Source organism: Callithrix jacchus, chromosome 9 (genome assembly GCF_049354715.1).
Source record: "Callithrix jacchus isolate 240 chromosome 9, calJac240_pri, whole genome shotgun sequence".
Lineage (NCBI taxonomy): Eukaryota > Metazoa > Chordata > Mammalia > Primates > Cebidae > Callithrix > Callithrix jacchus.
The window spans coordinates 120,893,168-120,914,264 of record NC_133510.1 but is presented as its reverse complement, the minus strand read 5'-3'; the positions used below and the strand labels follow the sequence as shown (position 1 = coordinate 120,914,264).

Here is a 21,097-nt window from a genome sequence, read left to right as displayed (position 1 = left end):
TATTTGCATTTACCTGGCCTGCAGGTACCTGGGTTTCAGTTCTTGGCTTAGTGAGCATCACCACCCAGGGAGTGGGCGGGAGAAGAGCTGGGGTTTCTGCTCTGTCTGCAGTTCAGGTATATGTCCACCAGAGGTCCCCATTCTGTGAAAGGTCCGAAGTATGGAGAAAGCGCCAAAGTGAAACATCTGGGTTAGAATCCTGGCTCCAGCAGTAACCTGCTGTGTGACCTTAGGCAAGTGGTCTAACGTCTCTGAATTTTACTGACCTAGTCTGTAAATGGTGATGATAAAAGTGCCTACTTTTGTGATATTAAAAGGAAATCTATGACAAACCTTAAAACAGTGTTCCACCCATTTCAGCTATTATTATTATTTCAATTATTATCAAACAGGTGCATCTGCTCTTTTGGCCCAGGTTTGTTAAGGCTTTCTCCATTTTTGCTGTGATAAAAATGTCACTTTTATGATTTTTTGTGATCTTAAACTTCAGAGTAAATTGAAATATATACATATGTAAATCATAAGATTAAAATGCTCAAGTGGGTCCTGAAGCAAAGAGGAGAATTCTTTTATGTCACGAATCATCCCCTCCAAACATGAGTCGTCTGTCCCTTCGGATTCTGGGCTAGGTGTGGTGGCTCATGTCCATAATCTCAACACTTTGGGAAACTGAAGTGGGAGGATCACTTGAGGCCAGGGATTCGAGACCAACCTGGACAACACAGTGAGATCCTGTCTCTATAAAAAATTTAAAAATTAGCCAGGCGTGGTGGCACATACCTGTAGTTCCAGCTACTCAGGAATCTGAGGTGGGAGGATTGCTTGAACCCAGGAGTTTGAGGCTACAGTGAGATATAATGGTGTCTCTTTAAAAAAATAACAACCAGAAACATATCCTTGTTTGTCACCCTTCTTTAAGGGGCTCACCTGCAATGTGTCCCTATTTGAGAAAGCCTCTAAGTGACTCCACTGCCTGCCCTGGTGAGTTGACAAGGCACTGATTGGGTTTTGGCTTTTGGTCCATAGCTCATTTTTTTGAAGAAAATTTTTGTGCTGAGACAGTTTTCTTTCTGGCTATCAGTTTAATGTGGGAGCTGTACATTGTTGTAATACACAAACCTGACCATAAGAGGGCAGATGTATTCCGCAATACTGCCCTAGAATCACCATACGTAGAGATATATAAATAATCTTTTTTTTTTTTTTGAGGCAGAGTCTTGCACTGTCACCCAGGCTGGAGTGCAGTGGTGCAATTTCGGCTCACTGCAACCTCCCCCTCCTGGATTCAAGCAATTCTCCTGCCTCAGCTTCCTGAGTAGCTGGGATTACAGGCACACCACCATGCCCTGCTAATTTTTATATTTTTAGTAGAGACAGGGTTTCACCATGTTAGCCAGGCTGGTCTTGAACTCGTGACCTCAGGTGATCTGCCTGCCTTGGCCTCCCAAAGTGTTGGGATTACAAGCGTGAGCCACTGCGCCCGGCCATCTGTAGATATTTAAAACCCTTATTTACTTTGGGAAGCTGAGGTGGGTGGATTGCCTGAGGTCAGGAGTTCAAGACCAGCCTGGCCAACATGGTGAAACGCCTGTCTCTACTAAAAATACAAAAATTAGCTGGGCATGGTGGTGTGTGCCTGTAATCCCGGCTACATGGGAGGCTGAGGCAGGAGAATCACTTGAACCTTGGAGGCGGAGGATTGCAGGAAGCCAAAATCACACCATTGTAGTCTAGCCTAGGTGGCGAGAGCAAGACTCTGTCTTAAAAAAAAAAAAAACCCTTATTAAAGTAATAATAGTATATGTTAAAATGTTGAATATTAAGTTCTGTAAAAGAAGACATATATATATATATATATAGATGCATAAATATAGAGGCTTGACACATTTTGAGGTGTGTCTGTATTAGGGTATCTAGGGAGATACTATTTTTGGGGCATGGGGCAGTGGTCACCTGCCCACACATTAATTTGTGAAGCCTACCTTTTCTCGATCCCTTTCCCCCACTTCACACTATACTCCAGCACTTCCACTTTGCCTTAGGATGCAAAGCCATGCCCTGTGGCGCTCAAAAATGGCCTAGTTTCATTTCCAGCACGGAGCACTTTCAGCCCCTTTCCCATTAGGATTTCTGAAGACCAGTATGAGCCCTAGACCCCGCAGCCCAGAGAGTGGGGCCCAGTCACCAAGCCATCTGCATTGTCCTGTGCTTGCTCTGAGTCTGTGCTGGGATTTTAGAGGAGTCCCTGCAGAGCGGGAGGCACTAAGACCCATGCACACGTGGAAACATGGGGTCCTGCCTTCTAAACATGCAGAAGCTGGGTGGAGAGACAGGCAAAGTGCTGACGCCCTGCCGGGTAGTAATTATAATAGCACCAAGCACTGCGCTGCCTTGCCAAGTATGGGTGCTTAGGATTCCCACTTTATAGATGAGTAAACTGAGGCCCAGAGACGTTGAGCGACTGCTCAGAGGTCATCTGGCTAATAATGAGTGGCAAACCCAAGATTTGGAGACCCCACCGTCCTGCAAAGCGTTTACACAGTGGTGTGTTCTCTAGGCACCACTAGAGGGCAGCGTGGAGGCGGAGTTGCTACTCCTGCCCCACGGTTGACAATCCTCTCTCCGCTCGCCTAGGAAATCTCACCTGGCCAGCTGAGCCTGGAGGACCTTTTGGAGATGTCGGATGAGCAGGTGTGTGCGACCGTCGAGAAATACGGAGCCAACCGGGAGGAGTGTGCCCGCCTCAACGCCTCCCTCACTTGCCTCAGGAATGTCCACATGTCAGGTGAGCAGCCCCCGGGATCGGGGGTGTGAATGGAGACTTGTCCCCAGCACAGCTGCCACGGTCCCTCGGCATCCGGTGCCGGCCACTGCAGGCCAGGACGAGGTAGCGTCACCCCTGGGGGGCAGATCCGGCTCGCAGGAAGAGGCAGCACGGGCCTGGGATTTGGAGGCCACAAGACGTGGACAGGGGCAGCTCTTGGATTTGAACTCTTGCCCCAGGAAGATCTGCTGAGGTTTAGAGTATCTGGTTCTGGAAAATTAAAAGTCCAGATATGAAAATAGTGAGTAGGCATAGGAGACCAGGGTCTTTGTACTTTAGATATGCTGAATTGCCTTTGCATTTTGGGTCAATGGCTAGCTTCTGTTTTTTAAACGTAATTAATATGCATTCATTGTAACATAAATCAGAAAGCAGATCAAAAAAATTATCCTAAGCCCCACCCTCTAGGTAACTGCTGTTGTCACTTTGGTATAATTTCTCCTGACAAATGGGTATATATGTATACTTTTAAAAAATAGGATTAGAATTGTCCACATGTATTGCTTAAAATTTTTTTATTTTTATTTATTTATTTTTTGCCTAATAAAATAACCTCTGTGACTTGTATCAGTTTGGGAGCCAACTATATTGTCATCCCTCCTGGATCTTTTCCATTAATTGCTCAGATACCTGTTTGTCTTTATTAGCAGAACAGCAAATATCCTCTTCCTGAGGCTTCCTGCTTCTCTCTAGCCTTATGATTTTCTGGCAAATTCTGGGAAACACTGGCCACAGTGTCAGTGGCCATCAGCTCTGCAAACACCAGCCACAGTGTCAGTGGCCGTCAGCACGGTGGTTTCAGTTCCCACCACAAGGTGTCACTGTTGAGCATCAGTCTGGCAGAGTCAGGTGGAGGCTCACGAATACCTTTGCTTGATTCAACCTGAAATATTCAACAGACATTTGTTGAGTATTGCACTAGACCTGGAGAAGGCTGGTAATCTGAGTGGCTGCGTGGTGCCAGCAGGGCTGAGGAGGCAGCGGTGAACAACACAGAACATATTTGAAACAGGTCATTGGCCCAGTCTTCCGTGCGTGCCCTTTTGTATTTTTTCTTGCTGGCAGAGCGTGATCTGGAGCACAGTCATCATCAGAAGGGATCATGTGACCTGGCACACTGATTCACGCCTGTAATCCCAGCACTTTGGGAGGCCAAGGCAGGAGGCTCTCTTGAGTTTAGGAATTCCAGACCAGCCTGGGAAACATGGTGAAACCCTGTCTCTACAAAAAATACCAAAAAAATTTGCCATGTGTGGTGGCACACGCCTGTAGTCCCAGCTACCCAGGAGGCTCAGGCTGGGGGGATCGCTTGAGCCTGGGACATGGAGGCTGCAGTGAGCCATGATCACACTGCTGCACTCCTGCCTGGGTGACAGAGCAAGGTCCTGTCTCAAAAAGTAGGGGGTGGATCGTGCACTGGGGGCTGTCTGTCTGGTGCATTGAAGGATGTTTGGTTGGAAGCATCCCTGATCTTTGCCCAAGAGATACCGGTAACATCCCCCGACTCCAAGTCATGATGCTCAGAAATATCCTCAGATATTTCAAAATGTTCCCAAGGAGGCAAAATTGCTCCTGAACTGAAGAGCTGTAAAGGTCCTGTGATTCTTTACCTCTAGCACAATGGTACTGAGTCACCTACCATGAGTGTGGTTGACAGGGAGGGCCTCTCAGTCACTCAGTACATACACAATCTGCTCCAAAGGTGACTTTCTCTCTCTAACCACAGTGAGAAGCAGGTGGCAGTTTTCTCTCTCAAACAAAATTGCAGGTCTGGCGTGGTGGCTCACACCTGTAATCCCAGCACCTTGGGAGACCAAGGTGGGAGGATTGCTCGAACCCAGGAGTTTGAGACCAGTCCAGGCATCATAACGAGACTCTACCTCTACCAAAAAAAAAAAAAAAAAAAAATTAGCTGGACATGGTGGCATGCACCTGTAGTTCTAGCTGTTTGGGAGGCTGTGGTGAGAGGATTGCTGGAGCCCTGGATGTCGAGGCTACAGTGAGCTGAGATGGTACCACTGAACTCCAACCTGGGACGCAGAGAGATATTGTCTCAAAAAAAAAATTGTGCCAAATTACAGTGTTATATCCTAAACATCTTCCTTTGTCAATAAATGCATTCACTGCTTATTTTTAATGCCTGAATACTGACACCATTTATTCAACCAGTCTCCCAGTTTTGGAAATTTGGGTTAGATTCGTATTTTTCCTATCATAGGCAATGCTGCTGTGAATACCCCCAAGTGTTCTCTTTGGGGACCCCTGTGTCTATTCCTTTAGAGTGAATTCATGAAGATGGTGTTGCAGCAAAACATTTACATATTTTGGCCGGATGCAGTGTCTCACGCTGTAATCCCAGCACTTTGGGAGGCCAAGGTGGGCAGATCACCTGAGGTCGGGAGTTCGAGACCAGCCTGGCCAACATAGTGAAAACCCGTCTCTACTGAAAATACAAAAAAAATTAGCCAGATGTGGTGGCCCATGCCTGTAATCCCAGCTACTTGGGAGGCTGAGGCAGGAGAATCGCTTGAACCTGGGAGGTGGAGGTTGCAGTGAGCTGAGATCGCACCACTGCACGCCAGCCTGGGTGACAGAGCGAGACTCCGTCTCAAAAAAAAAAAAAAAAATTACATATTTTAAGAATTATAGCGAACATTGTCATATTGCTTTCCAGAAAGTTAGTACCCATGTATGCCCCCACTGTGCCTGACAGTGAGCATTTGAGGCTAGGGGAATGGGGAGTTAATGTGTTTAATGGATACAGAGTTTCTGTTTTGCAAAATGAAGAGTTCTGAAGACATATGGTAGTGATGACTGCCCCACAGTGTGAATTTACTTAACGCCACCGAATCGTACACTTAAAAATCATTTAGATGTGCTGGACGCAGCGGCTTATGCCTGTAATCCCAGCGCTTTGGGAGGCGGAGGCAGGTGAATGTGAATTTCAGAATTCACAGCCTCGTCACAGAGTTACTACTGAGTTTGGCAGAATCCTTAAAAGTAAAGTGAGATTCCAGTTTGCGTGAGAGAGGCATTTATGTCAGCCTTAGAGGGGGCGCAGAATAGTCATGTTTTTGTGACATCCTGGGCTGTGTGAGACCATGAGAGGTCTAGTATGCTGATCTTTTTCAAATTTTTTTTGATCCAGATGCACGGTACAAATGTAATTTATATTGTGACCTCCCACACACATAGGTACCCATACACGCACATACACGTAGCTACATATACACAGTTATAGCATGTTTCATGAAAAATACTCCTCCTTCCTATGCATGATGAAAGAAGATGTTGTAAATTCATTCCTGTTCTATTCCATATCACTTAGCAGATGCTGGTAATGGCCACTTTCTTTTTTCTTTCTTTTTTTTTTTATTTTTTTTATTTTGAGATGGAGTGTCTCTCTGTATCCCAGGCTGGAGTGCAGTGACGTGATCTGGGCTCACTGCAACCTCCGCTTCCTGGGTTCAAGTGATTCTCTTGCCTCAGCCTCCTGAGTGGCTGGGACTACAGGCATGTGCTAACACAGCCAGCTAACTTTTTTTTGTATTTTTAGTAAAGGCGGGGTTTTACTATGTTGGCCAGGCTGGTCTCAAACTCCTGACCTCAGGTGACCCACCTACCTTGACCTCTCAAATTGCTGGGATTACAGGTATGAGCCACTGTGCCTGGCCTGCCACTGTTTAATTTTTTTTTGGACAGGGTCTTGCTTTGCCACCTGTGCTGGAGTTAAGTCATGTGATCATAGCTCACTGCAGCCTTGACCTTCTGGTCTCAAGCAATTATCCCATTTAAACCTCCCGAGTAGTTGGGACTACAGGTGCACGCCACCGCACCTGGCTGATTTTTGTAGAGACGGGGTTTCGTCATGTCATTGCCCAAGCTGGTCTCAAAATCCTGGGTTCAAGCAGTCATCCTGTTTTGGCCTCCTAAAGTGCTGGGATTACAGGCATGTGACCCCATGCTCGGTCAGCTAGCACTTTCATTCCACACCTCTCTATGGTTTGAACCTACGCTGATCTCATTGATCCTCCGGCCTCCACGTAGGCCTCCCTCTGGACTCTTCCCAGGCTGCCAGGACTCAGTCTTCCATGTCCTGTCTCAGATGCCAGCCTTAGGGCCACCAGGACCTTGAAAGCAATGACCAAGTGCTCCATTTTTACCGGATTCCTACAGCACTTAGTGCTGAGGTCAGCTCAGTTCAGACTTCTTAGTAAAGGATTGAGTACCCAGCTCTGATCCTTAACACTGAACTTCACCCATGCTGTTCCTGCAGGCAGTGGTGCTGCTTAAAACATTTTAATGCTTACCTTTCTTGGGGGGCGATTTTTTTTTTGTTTATTTTTTGAGACAGAGTCTAACTCTGTTGCCCAGGCTGGAGTACAGTAGTGCAATCTTAGCTCACTGCAATCTCCACCACCCAGGTTCAAGTGATTCTCCTGCCTCAGCCTTCCGAGTAGCTGGGACACGTGCCACCACACCTGGCTAATTTTTGTGTTTTTAGTAGAGATGGGGTTTCACCAGGTTGGCCAGGCTGGTCTTGAACTCCTGACCTCAGGTGATCCGCCTGCCTCAGCCTCCCAAAGTGACGGGATTACAGGCATGGCCCTGATTTGTTTTTTGAATGAATGCCTCTCTCTTCCAGTAGACTGTAAGCTGGACGAGGGCAGGGATCATACTTGTTTCTGCGCACTATTTGATTCCCAGGGTGAAGGTCATTATCTAGCACATAATAGTAGTTCTATACAGATATATTTTTTTGAGATGGGGTCTTGATCTGTTGCCCAGGCTGGAGCGTAGTGGCACAATCTTGGCTCACTGCAGCCTCTGCCTCCTGGGCTCAAGCGATCCCCCAGTCAGCCTCCTGGGTAGCTAGGACTGCAGGCATGTGTCACCATGCCTGGCAATTTTTTTCATATTTTTTGTAGAGATGGAGTTTTGTCATGTTGCTCCTGCTGGTCTTGAACTCCTGAGCTCAAGCAATCCATGAAAACTTACCAGTGGCTTAAAGAACACAGTCCTCCTCATGGATTGCAGAACATCTCAGGGTTTGGCTCCTACTTGAAGTCTTACCATTCACATTTTCTCTTCAAGCCCTAAACATCTGATAAATCCATGAATTACTTCAAGTTTTCTAGATGAGGCTTGGATTTCACATTGTGGTACTCACATCCCTCTACCTAGACTTTTCTTTCCTTTTGTCCTTCTGGTGAATCCCTGCTCTTCCCCAGGCCCAATGCAAAGCCTGGTTCTCTCTGAGGCTTTCCTTGGCTCTGGAAACTGAGCTGACCACTTGCCCTTGGCTACTGACACCAGATACTTCAGTGACCTGCTGAGCCCTTCCTTACGCTGAAAAGCTGTGTGATGTGCTTGCTATTAATCTCCACCAGGGGGAACCAGTGAGCCATCCTCCAAGTATCCCTCATGTTTAAAATTCCCTTCTTCCCTCAAAAATAATGATCGGTTCCTTAAAGCTTCTAACCATCTTGGGAGTTGGATGGTTTCCCTTTACCCTAAAAATGTTATCCCAGACTGAGGAGTAAACTAGTATCTTTCCCACTATGCTCTTCCTTCTTGAGGGTGATAGTGTTCACCTTGATAGCCCCAGCTCAACCCAGAGCTGGAGTTTCCTGCAGTAATGAAATCAAGTCTTTAAAATTCTGGCCTGATGTGGGGACTACATGCGTGTCTGTGAAGACAAGCCCTTCTGAGGAACTCATACGGAGACCAAGGATATGGCAGCAGACTGCTTTGTGCCTGGCCAAGAATGTCTCTCCTCTCTCTCTCTCTCTCTCTTGCTGCCCCTCTCTCTCTTGCTGTCTCTCTCTTTCTCTCTCTCGCTGCCCCCCCTCTCTTGCTGTCTCTCTCTCGCTGCCTCTCTTTCTCTCTTGCTGCCCCCCCCCTCTCTTGCTGCCCCTTTCTCTCTCTCTCTCTTGCTGTCTCCTCCCCCTTGCTGTCTCTCTCTCTCTCTTGCTATCTCTCACTGTCTCTCTCTCTCTCTCTCTCTCGCTGTCTCTCTCTCTCTCTGCCCCTCTCTCAGACGTTGGAGGCAGCTTTATTTTAGAGATGTTAATGCCAATCTTAGTTTTCTCCTTGGGTTTTAGGGATATCTTTATTTTCCATTGTCCAGGAAGCCCCAAAAGTAGAAAATCTTAACTCATTTTTCTCTTCTCATAGCTCGTTAGATCAGCCTTAGCCTGAAACCAAAGAATACTCATTCATTCGTTTAGCAAGATCAAAGGATCCCAGAGCCAGGATAGCTTAACCTTTCCTTATCATGGCAGCTATGACCTGAAACCCAAAAGCCACCATTCACTCATTCAGCGAAATTGATTGCCTGGTTGCTCCACGCAGGTGCTCTTCTGATCTCTAGAAATGCGTGCTGAGGTGTGTGTCCCCGTAAAGTTTACTTTCTAGTGTGGGGAGCCAGGGTGCAGACAATGGATAATTGTCCTAATGAGCATGAACCTTATGCAGTGCACGAGAAGAGGTGCTGTGGATAAAATAAAACATGGAGCAGGCTAAGGGGGTGGACAGTGCCCTCTGGAATGGAGGGACAGGTTATCATATTACATAAGGCAGCTGGGGCAGGCTCCGTTCTCTTTTCTCCTCCTTAGTCCTCAGTCATTTTCTAAGAGTATGGAATCTGGAGTCCAACAAACTTGGGTTTAAGTTCTAGCTCTGCCACCTATTAGCTGTGTGATGGTGCATAGGACATACTATGATTCTGTGCTTGCTTTCCTAAGCAGTACAATGAGGATGATGATCATTTGAGCCCCATTGGTTGCTGGGAGCATTACATGAAATGATACAGGCAAATCACGGAGCCTGGCCTGAATTAGGTATGTGATAACTCTTATTGTTATTCTTGTCATCCCCACCATCACCGCTGCCACCACCATCACTATCATCACCACTGCAGTCACCATCACCATTGTGACCATCATCAGCGCCATTGCTGCCATCATCACCATCATCACTACCACCACCATCACTATTACCACCACCATCATTATCAGCACCATCACCACCATCATCATCACTACCGTCACCATCACTATTGTCACCATTACAATCACCATCACAACCATCACCATCACCATTGTGCCCATTGTCAGCACCATCACTATCATCATCACCACCATCGCCACTTCATTACCATCACTACTGTCACCATCACCACCATCACCATTGTGACCACCATTAGCACCACCACCATCACTATCAGCACCATCATCACTATTGTTACCAACATCACCACTGCCACCATCATCATCACCATCCTTGCCACCATCATCATCACCATCCTTGCCACCATCACTATCAGCACCATCATCACTATTGTTACCAACATCACCACTGCCACCATCATCACCATCCTTACCACCATCATCATCACCATCATCACCATTGTTGCCAACATCACCACTGCCACCATCATCATCACCATCCTTACCACCATCACTGTCAGCACCATCATCACCATTGTTACCAACATCACCACTGCCACCATCATCATCACCATCCTTACTACCATCATCATCACCATCCTTACCACCATCACTATCAGCACCATCATCACCATTGTTACCAACATCACCACTGCCACCATCATCATCACCATCCTTACCACCATCACTATCAGCACCATCATCACCATTGTTACCAACATCACCACTGCCACCATCATCATCACCATCCTTACTACCATCATCATCACCATTCTTACCACCATCACTATCAGCACCATCACCACTATCATCACCATTGTTACCACCATCACCATTATTAGCACCATCATCCACTACCATCACCATCACCACCAGCACCATCACCATCACCTCCATCACCATTGTGACCACCATCATCACCATCACCAGGCTCCTGCAGCCTTTTTCTCCCCGCAGCTCACTGTTCTCCACTTCTCCTCATCCTCCTCTCTTTTTTCCTGTAAGGGGCCCTTCCAAGGGGCTTCGCCCTTTCTAATTCAGCTCTCTCTGTTTCCCTTCCTTCTGAGCCACGGTCGCCCTCAGCACTGCTGTTCTTTTCTGCCTACTCTACCTCTGTCTGGGTTGATTGCTCTCTAGAGGTAGCCCACCATTCCCTGGCCACAAAAATAAAGGCAAAACCTCAAACCATTTTTCCCTGGACACAGCCCCAGTTTTACCCTGTGGTTCCTACAGAGCTGAGGTCCTAGGGTGAAATTGATTTGGCTGCAGGAAGAGCACGTTCTCACCGTTTGCCTCCACCTCCCGCTCCATTGCAAGACTGGGGACTTCAGAGTCTGAGGACAGCAGGGTCCCTTCCTGAACCTTCCTCTCCTGGGCCACAGCTGTTTAATCAGCAGAGAGCCTGGTGGAGATGTGGTCCAACTGTCAGGGTGCTATTGCTTGGCCTTCTTCCTTTTCTGCTGTTCTTTTTCTCTCTCTCTCCTTTTTGGCATCTTGATGGTTTTCAGCCTTGTGATTTGTGGTCATCTGTGTCTTTCCCGAGGAAAAACCTCGGGTCAAGATAATGGATGATCTTTGTTGTGGTTACTGTTTTCCTTTCTGCAATGAATCTGCTTATGTGAGGATAACTGGAGATCTCTTTCCTTCCTCCTCCGCTTCCTTCTTTTCTGCCCTTCCCTCCTTTTCCCTCTCCCACTCTTGTTTATCAAGCACTTTCGCTGCATCTGGCACACACAGTGTTGGATTCCGGGGCTCAGGGACTTTCTCAGGACTTTAGGATTGAACTGAGACCTGAAGGGGAGGGGAAGAATTCTCCTAATGAATGGGAGTGATGGGAACCCTCAGAAGTGCCTTGGGATGGGAGGATGGGGAGCATCCTAAGCACAGAGAAAATAGCACAGCTGCCCAGTGGGGATGCTGGGGAGAGCAGTGGGAGCTGGAGCCAGGCAGGTGGGCAGTGCCAGCCCCCACAGTGGGCCATGGCAAGGAGCTTACACTGCAGGGTAAGCTGAACAGAAGGTACCTGGATCTCTTGTCCAATTTTCTAATAACACTCTGGCTGCAGAGTTGATGGATGGCTTAGAGCAGGTGACAGATGCTGGGAATCCTCTGGGGGCTCAGGGAGCCACAGAGGGGAGAGAGTGGAGGCCAGGGCTCTGCAGGCAGGCAGGCAGGTGCCCCTGCACCCCTGCAGTCTCCCGGGAGCTTGCCTGCCTGGGCCTTCTCTGGCTTCTCTTGAGTATCAAGGGGGAGAACTGGAAGTCAGGAGAAAAACAGGATGCAAAGTGGCCCCCGAAAGAGAGGACAGCCTCAGATGCCCTCTCGCTTCCTCTGGCTTCCTTTGAATGAAGCCCCCCAGAATGCCGTCTGCCACCGTACAGTCTTCCTTTGACTAGAACAAAGAGTAAGAGTGGGTCTTGATTGCCCTATTGTTCTACTTGCTTCTAACTTGGGGAAGGCTGGGCTGGCAGAGGAAGAGCTGCTCCTCCCGAAGCCCACAGGGGCTCCGATGTTCTAGCGTTGACACTGATGCCTTTCCTTTCTCCTGCAACTGCTCCAGCCCTCCTGTTTTGTGGGCTCTCAGGAATCCCTTACACATAGCATCAAATGAGGACTCTCGCTTACAAGCGGCAGAAACCTGATGCAAACGCACTTAGGCACGAATGGCTCATTCATTTACTCTGTAAACATGGAAGGAACTTCCCCTGTGTGAGTAGCTGGGAGGGGCTGGAGATACAGCGGTGGGGAAGGCCGGCAGGCTGCGGGCTTTCGAGGGTCTGTGTCCCAGACCTGCACTATTCAGTACAGCAGTCACCAGCCTTGTGTGGCCAGGTGAGCTTATATTCATTAAATAAAAGTTAAACCCCCTTCTTCATTCTCAGGAGCCAATTGGCACAGGTGGCTGGCGGCCGCAGTTCTAGAACATCCCCATCATCACAGAATATTCTAGTGGACAGTGCAGGTCTAAAATATGTTGGAAGAAACAATACATTAGAAAAATATCAAGTTGGGAGCAGTGGCTTATGCCTGTGATCCTAGCACTTTGGGATACACTTTGAGGCAGGAGTATTGCTTGAGCCCAGGAGTCCAAGATCAGCCTGGGCAACATGGCAAGACCCCATCTCTACAAAAAATAAACAAAAAAATCTAGTTGGGGGTGGTGGCACACACCTATATAATTCTAGCTTCTTGAGAAGTTGAGGCAAGAGAATTGCCTGAGTTTGGGAGGTCAAGGCCACAGTGAGCCAATATCATGCCACTGCATTCCGGCCTGGGTGACAGAGTGAGATCCTGTCCAATCAATGAATCAATTAAATGGTAATTGGTTTTACACAGAAAATCAAACTGAAGTGAAATGATGGTGGCTTTGTGGCTGGCTTTGGTGGGGTGTTCTGAGCAGGTCAGTCAGGGTTCAGCCAGAGAAGTAGAAACAAGATAAATGATATTAAGAGATTTATTGCAAGGATTTGGCTTATGCAATGGTTGGGGCTGGCTGGGAAGGTCTGAAATCTGTAGTGCAGGCTGTTAGGAAGGGCAGGCCTGAACTGAAGTTGCTGTCCATGGGTGGAATTTCTTTTTCTTTGGAGAGGTCTCAGTTCTGGCTGGGCACAGTGGCTCATGCCTATAATTCTAGCACTCTGAGAGGCCGAGGAGGGTGGATTGCTTGAGTGCAGGAGTTTGAGACCAGCGTGGGCAACATAGCAAAACCCCCATCTCTACTAAAAAAAATACGAAATTTAGCTGGGTGTGGTGTGTGCCTGTAATCCCAGCTACTGGGGAGGCTGAGGTGGGGGAATCACTTGAGCTTGGGAGGTCAAGGCTTCATTGAGCTGAGATCTCACCGCTTGACTCAGCCTGAGTGACAGAGTGAGACCCTGTTTCAGGGAAGAAAAAAGTTTCTGTTCCGCTCTTAAGGTATTTCAATTTGAATGGGTTGTATCAGTAAATTAGCTCACCTGGATTATAGGGGATAACTGACTTTATTTAAAGTCAGCTGATTATAGACTTTAATCACAGCAGTAGAATACCTTCACCTGATGCCTAGACTGTTGTTTGATTGACTAACTGGGGATTATAGCTTAACCAAGTTCATATGTGAAACCGACGCTAGCCTCTCTGGGAGACGACATTTAAGCTGAGACTTGAATGACAAGAAAGCATCAGACAGAAGAAGATCTGGGGGAAGAGCATTCTGAGCGCAAACAGGTCTTAAATGCAAGTCTCAGAAGCATTTTTAAGAAGCAGAATTCAGGCCTACATGGCCAGTGGTTCTGGGGACCCATTGCTGCGTGGGTCTGTGTCCCAGACCTTCACTTAAAAACCAGTGGCTCAACACAACTGCCTTGTTATCTCCCATTGTTATTGAATGAAAGGGGCTTGCTGTCCAATGCACTAGAAGCCAATACTATGACACCAGGGTTTGAGAAAAGCTTCATATTGAAAGTTGACTCCCAAGGAGACAGGAGTCAAGCTCAACTCCGTCACTCCAGGCTGGCTTCCAGGCAGTATTTTTATTAGGAAAGGTTTAAGGGGTAGATACTGGGGTTAGCACGTGGTTGGTAGGAGGAAAGGAGAAGTCTGGAAAGTCCTTGGGTGTGTAGTTATTTCTTTATGCTGCCTCATGTGCAAATTTGGGGGGCGTTAGTATGAAATATGTGGAAATTTGGGCTGTGATGTGAGCAAACTTGTGCACAAACTCCAGTTGGTCATCTTGGTTACAATTGATTTTAGTTAAAAAAACAATTCACAAGAGGAGGGAGTTTCAGCATCTCAGCAAGGTTTTTTTTTTTTTTTAATCTGCTATTCAATTAAATCTGCAAACTCAATAATTTCTGTTATTGGTTTCTTTAACTCTTTAGGGCATCGTTTCATCATGATTCCCTGGGCTCAGGGATTGGCTGGGCTCAGCTGGGTGGTTCTTCTGTTCCATGTGTTGTTGGCTGGAGCTACAGTCATCTGGGGCTTGACTGGGCTGGAACATCCAAGATGGCGCATGCTCATGGATGGCAGTTGTTGCTATTTGTTGAGTGGCTGTCCAATTGGGTGTTATCTGCTGGGATGCCCACATGTTGCCTTTCATGTGACCCGGGCTTCTCATAACATACGTCCCAAGGAGGAGGAAATGGAGGTTGCTAGTTCTGGAATGATAACCCTTCTGCTGGTGACAGCCTCAGTGATGGGTCAATCAGGGAAGCCAAACTACTGTGAGTATAATGGAAAAAACTGATTTTTTTTTTCTGAGACAGAGTCTTGCTCTGTCACCCAGGCTGGAGTACAGTGGCATGATCTTGGCTCACTGTGACCTCCACCTCCCAGGTTCAAGCGATTCTCCTGTCTCAGCCTCCCAAGTAGCTGGGACTACAGGTGTGTGCCACCATGCCCAGCTAATTTTTGTATTTTTAGTAGAGGTGGAGTTTCACCATGTTGGCCAGGCTGGCCTCAAATTCCTGACCTCAGGTGATCCACCCACTGCAGCCTCCCAGAGTGCTGAGATTATAGGCATGAGCCACTGGGCCTGGCCAAAAAAGCGTAATTTTTTAGATGTCAGACTTCTGCGACAATAAGAAGAGCTGGGGAAGTACAAGCTCAAAAAGGGAAGCTTAAGATTCAGAGAAAAGTCTCGAACCTACCCTTACATGGGTAAGGCAGCCTGCAATTTCAGGGACATCTGGCAGCCAATATGTCCGGCTGTTGGAAGGGACCTTGCAGAGGGGCTGGGTTAGATTCCCGGGGAAAGTTATTAGCCCTCTGTGGCTACTGCCTCTGTGAGTTTGTCATGAAGCATCTGGTGGTGAACTTGAGGTTGCTGCTGGTCATCGAGGGTCCACTGTCAGGAAGAAGAGTTGGCTGCAAGGCGGGGAGGAAGATGGAGGATAAACAGGACCAAGCACCCCAGCATCTGTCCCCCATTGCCTTCAACCCATGTTACTCTTCAGGACATGATGGCTGCTTCTCTTTTGCCACCCAAGTCTTGTACAACGTCACTTTTGGCCAGCTCTCATCTGGAACCACGCAGAGAAGGGGATTCTGGAAATATGGGTGCCAGTGTAACTGAGTTGGCAGTGGGCTAATCCATGGCAGGGAGAGGAGGCAGAAGATAGGAGATGGGGTCAGAGACATGGGCAGGGCTTAGTTCCTGAGGCCCCTTGTAGCCATTGCTGGAAACTTCTTACTAGAATGGGAAACCATTGGAGGGTATTACAGAAGGGAAGGGACTTGATTGGATTTTGCTTAACTTGTTCTAGGCTAAACTAAATCCATCAGTCAATTTCCCTTCCTCCCTCCCTTCCCCCTTCATCCCTCAGTGTTTCTTCCCTGTGTAACTGCCTTGCTTTCCTCGTTGGTAAAAAGGGGATGCTAGCTGTATCTTCCTCATGGAGTTGTTGCAAGGAGAGAAATGAAGTCATATAAACACTGTGTTAATATAAACACTTGTCTGGCAAGTTTGGCACTCAGTATGTGACTGTTTTTATTGTCAGCTTCCCTCCCTCCTCCCTCCTTCCCAAGCTGAATCTGAACCAAGGCAGTCTTCCTACAGAGCCACTGGCTGCTCCCTGCTAGGGCAGGGATGGAGGGAGGCAGGATGTTTTCCTCCCGAGCCTTTGTCTTGCAGCAGAAACCCTGTTGAGCGACCTGGTCCAAGGCTGCGTCCACCTGCCCTGTCCCCCTCCAGCCCACTTTCCCTTTCTTGCAGGCCACTTCTGGCCCCTCTGTCTTGCCCACCTGCTGCTTCCTGTGGCCAGCATCTGGCTTTTTTTGGGAAAAAAGCTCCCCCCCTCAGTGAGAACAAAGAAAATCCGACTCTCTGGCTGTCATCTCTGATCAGCACTGTAGTCACTTTCTCTTTTTATTCCTAGTATCCACGAGGTGCTGAGCAGAAGAATTGGGTGCACAATTGACATTGAACTTGTGCTTGGCAGGGACTGGACTCTTTGGGGATCGTGGGTTCCATGAAACTACATGAGCTGAAACAGACCCAAACAGACTGTTACATCTTAGAATGAGACCCCCAGTCCTGTCCCTGGAGCTCCCAATCTGGTCCCTATCTGCTGTTTTCACAGGCCCATTGCACCCAGCTACCCTCTCTTCCTCATAACGCCTGCCCCAGGGCCTCTGCACAGTCCTTCTTTATGCTGGAATACCCTGCCTCAGTCTTCCTCTGGTGAGTTCCTTGTCATTTTGGACTCAGCCCAACTACCAGCTTCTCAGAGAGTCCCACTTCCATCCTGACCACTCTGTCCTATCATAGTCTCTAGGACATCCAAGATTATTTTGTTTGTTTTCATACCCCTTTCCACAAGAACAGTGATGCCCAAAACCTCAGCATGCATCAGAATCCCCCAGAAGCTTCCACCCCCAGAGTTCCTGCTTCAGCGGGTCCCGGGCAGTGCCTAGAAATCTGCATTTGTAACAAGCACCCGCCCCGGCCATGCTGGTGCTGCCGGTTTGGGGAACACGCTTTGAGAAGCCCTGTGCTGGAATTCTCCCAGTGTCTGGCTCAGAGTTGGAATGTAAGAAGTAGCCACAGAGTGACTGAGTGAATCCTAGTGGTTGATGACGATGGTACAACAAATATCGATTGAGTTCTTACTGGGTCAAGTCACACAGCACTGGCTCATTTAATTCTTCAGTAACCTCATGAGGGCTGCAGGATGATTACTTCTGTTTTCTCATAAGAAAACTGAGGCTTAGAGAGGTAGAGCCCTTGCCTGGGGTCACACAGCAGCGAAGTGTCAGAGGCAGGGTTTGAACTCATTTCTGTCTGACTCCTGTGCAGCGGAGGCTCCCCACTTAAAAGAGACTTAAAAGTCAAGGAGAATGGCTTTCTCCTTGACTCTGTGTGCTCCCTGTGTTTCCATTTGCTCAGCTTGAATGAGCAACCCTTTGGGACTTTGCAGGGATATAGCAGCTTACACTGGAGCTGAGATAAAAAATTATTTAAGGCTGGGCACGGTGGCTCATACCTGTAATCCCAGCACTTTGGGAGGCTGAGGAGGGCAGATCACCAGAGGTCAGCATTTTGAGACCAGCCTGACCAACATGGAGAAACCCCATCTCTACTAAAAATGCAAAATTAGCCAGGCGTGGTGATGTATGCCTCTAATCCCAGCTACTTGGGAGGCCGAGGCAGGAGAATCACTTGAACTGGAGAGGCAGAGGTTGCGGTGAGCCGAGATCGTGCCTTTACACTTCCAGCCTGGGCAACAAGAGTGAAACACCATCTCAAAAAAAAAAAAAAAAAAAATTATTTAAAGCCTGCATGTAAATATCAAGTAACAATACTGCACATTTGCAGAGCACCTTCAGTTTCAGGAAGCACCTGCATGCAGGTGATCTTGTTTTAGCCTCACAACCACGAGTGGTGGGCACATTAGGCTACGTGCCCAGTCTCACAGACGGGAACGTTCCCAGCAGATTTGACTCAATCAGTGTCTCTGCCCTTCCCGGCCATGGTCCTGAGAGAGGATGGGAGGCTTCCTTGGGTGCATGAATATGTTTGAAACTTGCAGGGAGCGTGCAGAGGGAAGGCAGGAAGGGCAAAGAGGATGGAAACATTTGTTATTATTTGGAGCAAAATTATTCTTGCCTTCCCCTAAAATGTTCTGAGAGGAGATGGTTCCCATTCATTATAGTCATGATTTTCACTCAGGTGGCCTGTTGCTTTCTCTAATTATTTCCCTGATTACCAACTTAGACACTTGTATGAGAAATACCCAAGCTATTATTTGGGGGAGAAAAAGAAAGCACTGTATTGACCATAATTTGCATCTACATTGGCATGTTACTTAGGATTTTTTTAAATGGTTGCATGGGGCCCAGTGTGGTGGCTCACACCTATAATCCCAGCACTTTGGGAGGCCGAGGTGGGTGGATCACTTGAGGTCAGGAGTTCGAGTCCAGCCTGGCCAACATAGTGAAATCCTGTCTCTGCTCAACATATAAGAATTAGCTGAGCATGGTGGCGCATGCCAATAGTTCCAGTTACTCGGGAGGCTGAGGCAGAAGAATTGCTTAAACCCAGGAAGTGGAGGCTGCACTGAGCCGAGATCACGCCACTGCATTCCAGCCTGGGCAACAGAGCAAGACTCCATCTCAAAAAATTAAGAAATAGGCCAGAGGTAGTAGCTTATGCCTGTAATCCCAGCACTTTGGGAGGCTGATGCAGGTGGATCACCTGGGGTCAGGAGTTCAAGACCGGCCTGGACAATATGGTGAAACCCCATCTCTACTAAAAATATAAAAATTAGGTAGGCATGGTGGTGTGCGCGTATAGTCTCCGCTGCTTGGAGGGCTGAGGCAGGAGAATGGCTTGAACCTGAGAGGCAGCGTCTGCAGACAGCTGAGATCATGCCTGGGTGACAGAGGGAGACTGTATCTCAAAAAATAAATAAATAAATAAATAAATAAAATGGGAAAAAAAAGTCTGAAAGGACCTCCACTTGGATATTTAGTACAGTTGTTCTTTGTCTAAGGGTGATTTTTTTTTTTTTTGTCCTTTTGCATTTTCTGTCTTTCTGGGCAACAGATAAGTAGTGTGTAACTTACATGAGAAAGTTTGAAGGAAAAGAATCCTTCCGGAACGCTGTTTGCTTACTTTCATCTGTATTGTGATGCTTTCTTTTCTGCAGCTGGTGCCTGCTCGGGCGGGATGCTCTGACCTCCCAGATTTCAGTGTTTTTTCTCATTGATTCACTGCCCCTTTGCAACTGTTCAAAAGGAAAAACTTTCTGGGCTGCATCCTCCTGCCAGGAAGACTTCCTGGACTGCACCTGCGTCGATCTTGTACCATAGTCATTAGGCAGTTATCTTGTAGTTGCTTTGATATCTAAATCTCCCATATTAGATTGGAAATTCCTAGCTAGTAAGAGCTATCTTTAGTAACCAAAATAATAATGATAAAATGTTAAAAGCATACTGTCAGGTACTGTTCTGAGCTAATTTTGAGGGTTATTTCACTTAATTGTTAGGCATCCCCATGAGATAGGGACTTTCGTATTCCTCAGTTTTCAGATAAGAGAATGAAGGCACAGAGGGCGAACCACGGTACACAGCCAAGCTCACATGGCTGGTAAATTGCGGGGCACCAGCACTTGAGCTCAGGCTGATTCCAGACCATATACTCTAAATGCAGCACTTTGTTAGTTTCCTACAAGCTACTTAGCACAGTTGCAGAAGTATCATTGAGTGAATTAACGAACAAATGAACTGTCATAATCTAATCACAGAAATTATGCCCTTGGAGGGGAAGGTTGAAGCATTTATAGATTTGCCCTAGGGGAGAGAACTGAGGGCAAAGCAGTTTCTGTCTGTGTATCAGCGATGAGATTGTGTGGGAGGGATAATGATCAGATAATGAGAGATTTTCTCTTTGAAGGCAGGAGTTGGCCAAGTATAGCCTATGGGCCAAAGTCAGCCCTCCACCTGCTTTTGTAAATAAAGTTTTATTGAAACACTGCCATATCTATTTGTTTCCACTTTGTCTATGGCTGTTTTCATGCTGCAACATCAGAACTGGGTAGTGTGACAGAGACCACATGACCCACAAAGCCTGTCTAGCTTTGTAGAGAAAACATTTGCTAACCCTTTTTGTAAAAGACCAAGCTAGAAATAGTGAGTGTCAAATACATACATGTCTAAATCAAATACATACATGTCTAAATATACATACATGTCTAAATCACGGGAGATTTTGGTGTGATATAAAAAAGAACTTCCTTTTGGAGCCTGGGGAGGCATTGACTGTGGAAAACTCTGTAGTGGGGGTGAATGAATATTTGCACAAGTGGTACAACATGTATAGAGCGCTGTAATTTATCAAGAACTTGCCATAGTAAGTGCTCAGGGGAAGGCAGAAAGGGCAGGAAGGAGGCACATGCCCAGAGAGGGTAAGTAAGTTGCCTAGGGTCACACAGCTAGTACCTGGTAGAGCTTGTGCTCAAACCCACGTCAGTTTCACCCAAAACCATGCTTTCATTATGCATAGTCCTTCCTGCTGACTTGTTAGGTCTGTTGTGCATCAGACTGAGTCCTTTGGGGAGTGGGGACCACATCTCGTCTCTGGAGTGCAGTACACAGATGCTGTCTCTGAAGGTCACTCCTGTGTAGGAGTCTGTGGCGCTCTGCAGATGAGTGTGACCGCCATCCTGATGGGATTCTGAAATCCCATCAGGCATTGCTCTACACTCCACATTTCCCCCCACTGACTTCACTCGTCAAACAGGAAATCCTAAATGCTCCTCCTTTCCGGACACAAAGAACCTGTTGCTTTGAGCTGGGAGAGTGGGAGACGGTACTTCCCCACCCCCCATGTCAGCCCTGCCCT

General features: G+C 47.4%; 1 protein-coding gene across 3 annotated transcripts in view; it reads left to right on the top strand.

Annotated features, from left to right (window-relative positions):
• The window catches only part of KSR2 (kinase suppressor of ras 2), a 525,084-nt gene that overhangs the window by 109,489 nt on the left and 394,498 nt on the right, over positions 1 to 21,097 (top strand). For all 3 annotated transcript variants that reach the window (XM_035257773.3, XM_035257771.3, XM_035257772.3), the window contains exon 3: positions 2,635 to 2,785. In XM_035257773.3, coding sequence (XP_035113664.1) covers positions 2,635 to 2,785 — 151 coding nt within the window. The remainder of the gene's footprint in view (positions 1 to 2,634; positions 2,786 to 21,097) is intronic.